Source organism: Lucilia sericata, unplaced genomic scaffold, assembly GCF_015586225.1.
Source record: "Lucilia sericata isolate MDLA Ls3-8-SP2 unplaced genomic scaffold, ASM1558622v1 Contig000284F_arrow, whole genome shotgun sequence".
Lineage (NCBI taxonomy): Eukaryota > Metazoa > Arthropoda > Insecta > Diptera > Calliphoridae > Lucilia > Lucilia sericata.
In genome coordinates this window covers 432075-443697 of record NW_023994309.1, presented here as the reverse complement: position 1 = coordinate 443697, position 11623 = coordinate 432075, and the positions used below count along the sequence as shown (strand labels likewise).

General features: G+C 30.3%; 1 protein-coding gene across 1 annotated transcript; it reads left to right on the top strand.

Moving 5' to 3' along the window:
- Positions 1-1028: 1028 nt before the first annotated feature.
- LOC119603224 (putative odorant receptor 92a) lies at positions 1029-6097 on the top strand. Its single transcript, XM_037955201.1, is given in 9 exon segments — positions 1029-1334; positions 1403-1495; positions 1577-1682; positions 2715-3018; positions 3110-3314; positions 5883-5961; positions 5964-5981; positions 5984-6027; positions 6029-6097. Coding segments are annotated over 9 exon segments (1224 nt in total).
- Positions 6098-11623: the final 5526 nt, after the last annotated feature.

The window sequence follows — 11623 nt, the reverse complement described above, 5'->3', positions numbered from 1 at the left end:
TTAGTTAGTTAGTTAGTTAGTAGTAGTTAGTTCTTCGTTTCGTTCGTTCGTTCGTTCGTTATTGTTCTCCTCATCAGCTTCTTTCAAATCCTGTTCAGAACTTAATTTCTGAAACAATTTCTGCCACCTGTTAGTGTCACCTTATTTAAGTATTTCATTCTCAATTAATAAAATTAAACTGATTCTTATTTAATAAAGTAATATAAACTAAAGTACACTTTCATAAGGTGTTACTACAATAAGTAAATTAAAAACTTTGTAGACTTTTTAAAAATATTTTCAACATACTTACAGGCATACTTAGGTTAAACCTATTTATTAAATAAAATTATAGGCATAAAACTACAAATTACGTATGAAATTAAATTGTCACATTAACTTACATTTTAAACAAGTCGTACAAGTACTATGTAAAGGAATATAAAGTTGTCTCATACTAACAAATATAATAAGGATTAGGTTATCGTTCAGTAATTACAATTACAGTGACTTGCAACAACACGCTGGGAAATAATGTAGACCAATAATTTTTAACCTTCAGAATTGCTTATCTTAAGTATGAGCTGAGCTCATACTTCGGACTATACCTTTCTTCAGTCTTGACCATAGTCTATATAGAGTCTGGCATATAGTGTGCTCTATAATTTTGTTTTTAGTCTGGACTATAGTCTAGTGTGCGCTATATACCATGCTATAGAGGTATATTGTTTTGTCTGTACATTCTGGACATTAATTTTGTCTGGAGATTTGATCTTTTTAACTTGTACTTTTCTTAATTTAACACGAAATATACAATTTAGATTCCTTGTCGCCTGCAGCTTAAATTGTAAATCTGCCTTATTTTTTTTTTTTTCAACTTTATAGGCACCCCATAATTATCGCTATTAACATTAGAATTTTAACGACTTAACACCTCTAAATTTTCCTATACAAAATTACTTATTATCATTTAGCCCCCTTAATCACTATAAATTATTAGGATTTGAAAAAATTCTCATCATTTACAGTGTTAAACTCTCGCGTTAAACATGATGAGTAACTGGAAAGTATTATTCATTAATATCTTTCCTTCCAATCCGGAAATTGGTGAAATTGGTTCTATTAAATTAAATATATGGTTAGCTAATATAACGGGTGTGCCGATAATTGGTCTACAAAAGGAATCAAACGGTTTAAAAGCGTTAATTTTGTTGTATGGCATTTGTACGAGTTTTTTAGTGACATTTGCTTATACTGGTTTTGAAATTTATGATTTGATTTTGAATCTAGATGATTTGGATAAAATAACACAGAATATCTGTTTGTCATTGACACATGTTACGGGTGCTGTGAAGGTGTTATATTAATGAATAGAGTATTAGTAAAATTTATCTTAAATTTAACATGGGGATTTTTTTTGCAGATTATAAATTTGTTCTTTAGATACAAAGATCTGAAAAAGGTTATAGGCATGCTAGAGTATGTTACCAAAACTTATACCAAATCGAGCAAACAGGTAAAGACTTTGACATCATTCGAATAATAGTTAGTTACTTGTGGACCTAAAATTTAGAATATTATTTTTTTACAATTTCAGCTTGAGACCTTTCAAAACGGTGAACTGGAAAATAAAATAGTCTTATGTATTTACATAGGCATAGTAGGCACTACTGGATTTTTGGCCATGATCGTTCTTTTCATGCGTAAGTTATATAGTTTGGTCTATAGTGGGGACTATAGTCTGGACTATAGTTTTGTTTATAGTCAGAACTAGAGTTTTGTCTAATGTCTCGACTATAGTATTTTCTATATTTTTACCTACCTATAGTCGGGACCATAATCTGGAAAAGAGCTTTGTCTAATGTCTGGACTATAGTATTTTCTATAATTTGTCTATAGTTGCGACTATAGTTTTTTTTAGTCTGTACTATTTTTTATGCCTATAGTCTGGAATAGAGTTTTGTTAATGTCTAGACTATAGTCGGGATAATATTTCTTTTAGGCGAACTATAGTCTTGTCTATAGTCAGCACTACAATCTGGATATAGTATTGTCTATAGTCTGAACTAAAGTCTTGTTTATCATCTCAATTATGGACCTGTTTAAAGTCTTGATTACATACAGTTTGGACTGTAGTCTTGTCTATGGTACAGACCATAGTATTTTCTATAGTCTGGACCAAAATCTTGTTTATAGTCTCGATTATAGACTTATCTGTACTCGCGACTATAATCTTGTCTATAGTATGGACTATAACCTTGACTATAGTTTGGACTATATGTCAGGACTATAGCATTACTTGTAGTTTGTCTTTTCTATAAACTGGTCCTATAATTTTGTCTCGATTACAGACTTGTACATAGTTTGTATATAGTTTGGATTGTGGTCTTATCTATAGCTTAGACTATAGCCAGGACCATAGTTTTGTTTTCTATTATAGACTTGTATATAGTTTGGACTATAATCTTGTACATACTATATATTTGTCTGTAGTATGAACTATAGTCTCGTATATAGTTTGAACAAAATAGTCTTATCCATAGTTTTGTATACTATCTGGATTGTAGTATTATATAGAGTCTTGTCTATAGTCTTATCTGTAGTCTTATCTATAGTCTGAACTATAGTTTTGCATATAGTCTGAACTAAAGTATTGTCTATAGATTTGTTCACTGGACTTATAGTATTGTATATAGTCTGGATATATCACCTAAAGCCTAATATTTAATTTTCAGATCCTGAATCTGTTGCTGGTGAAATATTTCCATATCGTGTTATTCTACCCTCCTGGTTACCACTATTTTGGCAACTCATCTATATGGGTTTAAGTGTCCTAATATTTGCCATACAAATTGTGGCCGTTGATTATTTAAATGTAACCATCATCAATCAAATACGTTTTCAATTGAATATATTAAATTTGTCATTTGATGAATTGACCATTACAAACAAACAGGATACGAAGGCATTGGAGGTATTCAAAGGAGAACCATTAAAACGTTTGAATTCCATAATCGAACATCATTCTTTATTGAGGGAGTAAGTAAAAGAATGTCAGCATAATATGTTAAACTTGTTAAAATTTGACTTTCCAAATCTTTATTTTAAATCTACTTTTGACTTCGTTAAGAATTCGTCAACGGACAGAGGATATATTCTCGCAACCGGTCTTGCTGCAATTTTTCACGTCTTTGATGATATTTGCCATGACCGGTTTTCAGGCCACGGTCAGAACTGGTGGCAGCAATGGGGCGGTTTTAATTTACTTTTATTGTGGCTGCATCTTTTGTCAACTTTTCGTTTATTGTTGGTTTGGCAATGAAGTTTTTGAACAGGTAAGTTGACGACGGACTGACTGACTGAATGTATGACTGACTCCTTTTTAAGTTCTGTTTGTTGTTTTTTGGATTTTAATTTGTTATTTTATGGTTCTTTTGTTATTTCTTTCAATGCGTTTAAATGAAAAAAAAAAACAAAGAGTGGGTTTTATTTTTTATGGCCAAATAAGGGATTTCAATGACATTCGCATTTAAAGTTTGTGTTAAATTAAAGTTAAGCTTTTTTGTCTGTTGCCTGAAGAACATAACCATGTAGTTGTAGTTCTTTATCAATTACTTTTTTTATTGAAACATGTTTCTAAAAATGGTGCGAAATCAATTGCAGTCAAGCAAAAATCTTTAGAGTCGTATTTCAGTATGATTTAATGATAAGGAAAGGATTTTAGGGTGTTCCTTAAGGTGTAATGTTTATTGATTTATGGACTTACAAGCATACGGTCTGACATATAGACATATATTTTAAGATAAAGGACGGACTGTAGTCTCTATACTCATAAATAGGACAGACTACAGATTTGTCTGTACGTCACACTATGACGCGACTATAAGCCACATTATTATCTCGACTGTTGTCTTGACTATAGGCCTGACTACAGGCTATATAGTCTATAGACAAGACTATAGACAAGACTATAGACTAGACTATAGAAAAGACTATAGACAAGACCATAGACTAGACTATAGACAAGACTATAGACTAGATTATAGTCAAAACTATAGACTATAGACTAGACTATAGACTAGACTATAGTCTATAGTCTAGTCTATGGTCTAGTCTATAGACTAGACTATACACTAGACTATAGACTACACTATAGACTAGACTATTGACTAGACTATAGACTAGACTATAGACTAGACTATAGACTAGACTATAGACTAGACTATAGACTAGACTATAGACTAGACTATAGACTAGACTATAGACTAGACTATAGACTAGACTATAGACTAGACTATAGACTAGACTATAGACTAGACTATAGACTAGACTATTGACTAGACTATTGACTAGACTATAGACTAGACCATAGACTAGACTATAGACTAGACTATAGACTAGACTATAGACTAGACTATAGACTAGACTATAGACTAGACTATAGACTAGACTATAGACTAGACTAGACTATAGACTAGACTATAGACTAGACTATAGACTAGACTATAGACTAGACTATAGACTAGACTATAGACTAGACTATAGACTAGACTATAGACTAGACTATAGACTAGACTATAGACTAGACTATAGACTAGACTATAGACTAGACTATAGACTAGACTATAGACTAGACTATAGACTAGACTATAGACTAGACTATAGACTAGACTATAGACTAGACTATAGACTAGACTATAGACTAGACTATAGACTAGACTAGACTATAGACTAGACTATAGACTAGACTATAGACTAGACTAGACTATAGACTAGACTATAGACTAGACTATAGACTAGACTATAGACTAGACTATAGACTAGACTATAGACTAGACTATAGACTAGACTATAGACTAGACTATAGACTAGACTATAGACTAGACTATAGACTAGACTATAGACTAGACTATAGACTAGACTATAGACCATACTATAGACTAGACTATAGACTAGACTATAGACTATACTAGACTATAGACTAGACTATAGACTAGACTATAGACTAGACTATAGACTAGACTATAGACTAGACTATAGACTAGACTATAGACTAGACTATAGACTAGACTATAGACTAGACTATAGACTAGACTATAGACTAGACTATAGACTAGACTATAGACTAGACTATAGACTAGACTATAGACTAGACTATAGACTAGACTATAGACTAGACTATAGACTAGACATAGACTAGACTATACTATAGATAGACTATAGACTAGACTATAACTGACTATAGACTATAGACTAGACTATAGACTAGACTATAGACTAGACTATAGACTAGACTATAGACTAGACTATAGACTAGACTATAGACTAGACTATAGACTAGACTATAGACTAGACTATAGACTAGACTATAGACTAGATTATAGACTAGACTATAGACTAGACTATAGACTAGACTATAGACTAGACTATAGACTAGACTATAGACTAGACTATAGACTAGACTATAGACTAGACTATAGACTAGACTATAGACTAGACTATAGACTAGACTATAGACTAGACTATAGACTAGACTATAGACTAGACTATAGACTAGACTATAGACTAGACTATAGACTAGACTATAGACTAGACTATAGACTAGACTATAGACTAGACTATAGACTAGACTATAGACTAGACTATAGACTAGACTATAGACTAGACTAGACTATAGACTAGACTATAGACTAGACTATAGACTAGATTTTAAACTCGAATGTGTACCCGACTATAGTCTCGACTGTTGTTTAGAATGTTTCGCGAAGTGTAAAATTTTTTTAACCAGCCATTAAAGGGTTAATAATAAAATTCTCTTTTTTCCCCATAACACACTTTAATTAAGAGTCTATATGATTCTAACACTCCCTTAAATTTTCTCATTATAAACATTTCATCTACAGAGCAAAACTCTAGCCACCAGTGGTTTCAACTCATCGTGGTATCTTTTCGATCGGCGCTATGGTAAATCTCTTGTGGTCTTCTAACCAATGCCCAACGTCCATCATGTTTACAGCTGGCGGTTTTATGGGACTTTCTCTGCCAAGTTTTTGCCGGTATTTTGAGTAAATCGTACTCATATATAGCACTATTACGTCAAATATATGGAAGAAAATAAATAAAATAAAGAAAATAATAAAAACTACAAATCAAACAACACAACTAAAGAACCATTCATAAAAACAGATTGCTGGAAAAAAAATTTAATTTTCAATAAATTGCACTTATATTGACTAATTGATATTTATATGAACTTGAACTTTTTGCAAAAAGTTAAATTTAATTTCTTTGGAAATTACTATTAATAATTGCAATAAACTATTCTAATAAATTGTTTACAATCTTGACTTGTTATTAAACGGTTTGCTAATCTGGAAATTTATTTAAATTAACTAGTTGGAATAAATATTGGCGGGATTTTTTCCACTTTGGAAAATAATTACAGATTGAGTCATGTGTAAACGTTTAGCAAACAATTTATAATTTTTTTGAAATATAGTGGAAATAAATTTTGAAATTGTTAAATAATGTCAAAAAATTAATGTATTTAATTGATTGAATTTATTGTGTTTACAAGATTAATAAGGAAAAGGGGAGGCTTAAACAAATAGCATAAACTCCATTTGTAAAGTGTTATGGATAGCTCCTTCCAAATGCAACCGATTTTATATAGACATTTTAGAGAATAAAATAATACAAATTTCGGAAAATGATTTCATATGGTTGTTACCGGTTGTTGCTGGTTTATCAGCATAAACAAGTGACCTCACGTGGTTCCATAGGAAATAATCGAGGGAAGTCAAATCTCATGATTTTGGAGATCAATTGACGTGGTTGAGTGCCTAAAGCTATATTTAGGGAGAACATTTTGGTTATTGAGTATACTAAATGTGGGCTTAAGTCAAAAAGTACCATTTTGAGATTGTTGATATTTTTTTTTTTTTTGAAAATTATGGGATTTTGTTATGTAAATTGATATAAAAGTTTTTTTTTTTTAAATCGCAATAATAAAGTTGATGTATTTGAACTAATAAAAAATGTTTTATTTTAATGATTAAATTTCTTGTTTCATTTGTGAACGATTTATTTAAATGCTCTTTAAAATTTCAAATTGTTTGTACAATACTAAACATTTTTAATTCTATTTGTGTATACAAGATTTTGTATATGTATGGATGTATGTATGTATGATGAACTAATAAATTTTCAATTTGATTTTGTAAAATACATAATCTCAAAATAACAACACTGCTGCACACTTTTGAAGCACTATAATCGAGAGAATATATTGAGTTTAAGCTGGTGTTAGTAAGGCCTCGAAAGGTAGTCGTACTAAGTATAACATTAGCTATGTCTGTCCTTCCGTCTTAAAATCTAGTCTATAGTCTATAGTCTAGTCTATAGTCTAGTCTATAGTCTAGTCTATAGTCTAGTCTATAGTCTAGTCTATAGTCTAGTCTATAGTCTAGTCTATAGTCTAGTCTATAGTCTAGTCTATAGTCTAGTCTATAGTCTAGTCTATAGTCTAGTCTATAGTCTAGTCTATAGTCTAGTCTATAGTCTAGTCTATAGTCTAGTCTATAGTCTAGTCTATAGTCCTAGTCTATAGTCTAGTCTATAGTCTAGTCTATAGTCTAGTCTATAGTCTATCTATATCTAGTCTATAGCTAGTCCTATAGTCTAGTCTATAGTCTAGTCTATAGTCTAGTCCTATAGTCTAGTCTATAGTCTAGTCTATAGTCTAGTCTATAGTCTAGTCTATAGTCTAGTCTATAGTCTAGCTATAGTCTAGTCTATAGTCTAGTCTATAGTCTAGTCTATAGTCTAGTCTATAGTCTAGTCTATAGTCTAGTCTATAGTCTAGTCTATAGTCTAGTCTATAGTCTAGTCTATAGTCCTAGTCTATAGTCTAGTCCTATAGTCTGTCTATAGTCTAGTCTATAGTCTAGTCTATAGTCTAGTCTATAGTCTAGTCTATAGTCTAGTCTATAGTCTAGTCTATAGTCTAGTCTATAGTCTAGTCTATAGTCTAGTCTATAGTCTAGTCTATAGTCTAGTCTATAGTCTAGTCTATAGTCTAGTCTATAGTCTAGTCTATAGTCTAGTCTATAGTCTAGTCTATAGTCTAGTCTATAGTCTAGTCTATAGTCTAGTCTATAGTCTAGTCTATAGTCTAGTCTATCTAGTCTATAGTCTAGTCTATAGTCTAGTCTATAGTCTAGTCTATAGTCTAGTCTATAGTCTAGTCTATAGTCTAGTCTATAGTCTAGTCTATAGTCTAGTCTATAGTCTAGTCTATAGTCTAGTCTATAGTCTAGTCTATAGTCTAGTCTATAGTCTAGTCTATAGTCTAGTCTATAGTCTAGTCTATAGTCAAGTCTATAGTCTAGTCTATAGTCTAGTCTATAGTCTAGTCTATAGTCTAGTCTATAGTCTAGTCTATAGTCTAGTCTATAGTCTAGTCTATAGTCTAGTCTATAGTCTAGTCTAGTCTATAGTCTAGTCTATAGTCTAGTCTATAGTCTAGTCTATAGTCTAGTCTATAGTCTAGTCTATAGTCTAGTCTATAGTCTAGTCTATAGTCTAGTCTATAATATAGTCTATAGTCTAGTCTATAGTCTAGTCTATAGTCTAGTCTATAGTCTATAGTCTGTCTATAGTCTAGTCTATAGTCTAGTCTATAGTCTAGTCTATAATCTAGTCTATAGTCTAGTCTATAGTCTAGGCTATAGTCTAGTCTATAGTACTTAGTCTATAGTCTAGTCTATAGTCTAGTCTATAGTCTAGTCCTATAGTCTAGTCTATAGTCTAGTCTATAGTCTAGTCTATAGTCTAGTCTATAGTCCTAGTCTATAGTCTAGTCTATAGTCTAGTCTATAGTCTAGTCTAGTCTAGTCTATAGTCTGTCTATAGTCTAGTCTATAGTCTAGTCTATAGTCCTATCTATAGTCTAGTCTATAGTCTAGTCTATAGTCTAGTCTATAGGCTAGCTAGGTCTATAGTCTAGTCTATAGTCTAGTCTGTAGTCTAGTCTATAGTCTAGTCTATAGTCTAGTCTATAGTCCTAGTAATAGTCTAGTATAATAGTCTAGTATATAGTCTAGTCTAGTCTATAGTCTAGTCTATAGTCTGGTCTATGGTCTAGTCTATGGTCTAGTCTATAGTCTAGTCTATAGTCTAGTCTATAGTCTAGTCTATAGTCCTGTCTATAGTCTAGTCTATAGTCTAGTCTATAGTCTAGTCTATAGTCCTGTCTATAGTCTAGTATATAGTCTAGTAGTCTAGTCTTTAGTCTAGTCTATAGTCCTGTCTATAGTCTAGTCTATAGTCTAGTCTATAGTCTAGTCTATCGTCTAATCTATAGTCTTGTCTATAGTCTAGTATATATGTATTCTAATATATAGTCTGGTCTATAGTCTAGTATATAGTCTAGTATATAGTCTAGTATATAGTCTATAGTCTAGTTTATAGTCTAGTCTATGGTCCAGTCTATAGTTTAGTCTAGTAGAGTACCATTTCAAACAGTATTGATTGATTCATGTCGGTGTAGGTTGTCAAATAGTCGTGTTAGATTTATTTATTATAGAAATGTGAATCGAAAGAGGGCTGGCAGGAGTACATATTCGAAACTAAAACGTTTTTTTTTTTTTTTTGAAAGTGTTTGCAAATGTTTACATTTGGCCAATGATGATGAATGGATGGGTGTGAAAATGGGGTGTGCTAACTTGAGCACGTTAAGCCGATTAATGCAAAAGATTAAATAGAAATACAATCGAATTAAAACATAGAATGCAACAGCGTTTAATATTAAATCTATGGGTGTAAAATTCCAATTAATTCTAGTAGAACCGTTGTTTTGTTTAAAAATCAAATTAAAAAGAAATTAATTGTTAAATAAAAAAAAAACAAAATTAATAAGAAAATATTTGCAAAAAAGAAATAAACACATGTACCAACTATGTTAATGCTTCTTAAAGGGAATGGTGTCTGCCATAAATTAAATATTTTAAAATAAACTGTATTTCCATATGTCTCATAAAAATTTATAATCTCGAATAGTTAAGTATTTCTGTGTTAAAAAGTCTGTTTGATTTTTTTCTAAGTTGTAGCATATGTACATACATATGTATGTATGTTTGTTCCACTAAAGTCTGCCTCTAAATGTGTTTTAAATTTCAAGGATCATTTTCAATTGTTTTCGTCTTGTCTTTTACTGTTTTTCTGTGTTGAAACTTTTATTTGATTGTTTTGTTGAAATAAATGGTCATTACTGCCATTAAAATTTTGTGGCCACTTTCTGTTATAAAATTTCCATTTTGAGTTCATTCCAAATGTCTGCATACCATAAAGTACAAAAATATTTTATTAACTTTTTTCATTTGGATGGATGGATGGATGAGTCCATGTGCATTTAATATCTACGTCTAGATGTAAGTGTGTATGTAGGGAATATATATTAAAAAAATGTTATTATTTATTATTGTTATTATTGTTTTTGTTCAACTGAAATATGATTCATTAAGAATAATCTTATTTGTACACTAAAAGAAATAGTTTTACTGAGTTTACAGTTAGATCTGTAAATATCTGAACCGACAAGTATATTAGAGTATGTTAAAATAGTTCTTATCAGAAACGTTTTTAAGAAAATAAAGAGCAAACATTGCTCTAGGGCACGATTACTATCGACTTTCAGCTAAATAGCTCCAATAAACTTCCGATTAATTCCACTCTCATTTAAAGCGTTCTCTTTTACAAAAGAGAATTTGACAATATTTACTAATACCTAGAATAATAGTGTTACAATAAACTATGAATAAGGGGGGGGCCCCTTTCAATAATAAAATAAAAGTGTATAAATAAACCATTTAATGTTGAAGTCTTTGACTCGTTAAATAAAACAATTATCGTCTATTGTTAAACGAGCATTAACAAATGATTAAATATTGTTTAACTATGATAAATGTTATCTGACAATTGATAACTGAATTAACTTATCACTTACATTGAGTAAAGAAGTGGGCAAATAAACTGATCAAATAGGAACTTATAAAGAAGGTTCTTATAAAAAGAGAACATTTTCTTTTTAATGTGGGTATTAAAAGGAATTTTTTATATAAAAAGAGGACATTTCGGAAAATTCTATTAAAAATGAAAATTCGAAAATTTCCTTTTTACAGATAGACATCGAAAAATGAAGCATTTTATAAACATTTTCGAAAAATTTGCACTTTTTATAACTTTTTTTCCAAAATGTATCATTTTATATGAAATTTTCATAATTTACTTCATCTTTTTGCAAAAAATTTAAAAAAAAAAAAAAGTTCTATGAGAAATGAAAGATGGAGAGACGCCCTTTTCTTGCAAAGAAGAGACATTTTCCATAAAGAAAAGATTTTTTTTTAATTTTTTTATAAAAAAATAAATTTTCTTTTAAAAAATGAAAAATTTTCGAAAATTTATTTATAAAAAAAGGTGAATTTTGTAGAATATTCTTTATAGAAGAGAACATTTCGAAAGTTTTCTATAAAGAAGAAACATTTTTTTAAATGTTTGTATAAAGAAAAGAAATTTTTGAAAATTTTTTTATAATGAAGAGAAATTTTTTAAAATTTTTTTTATAAAGAAATGAAATTTTTTTAAA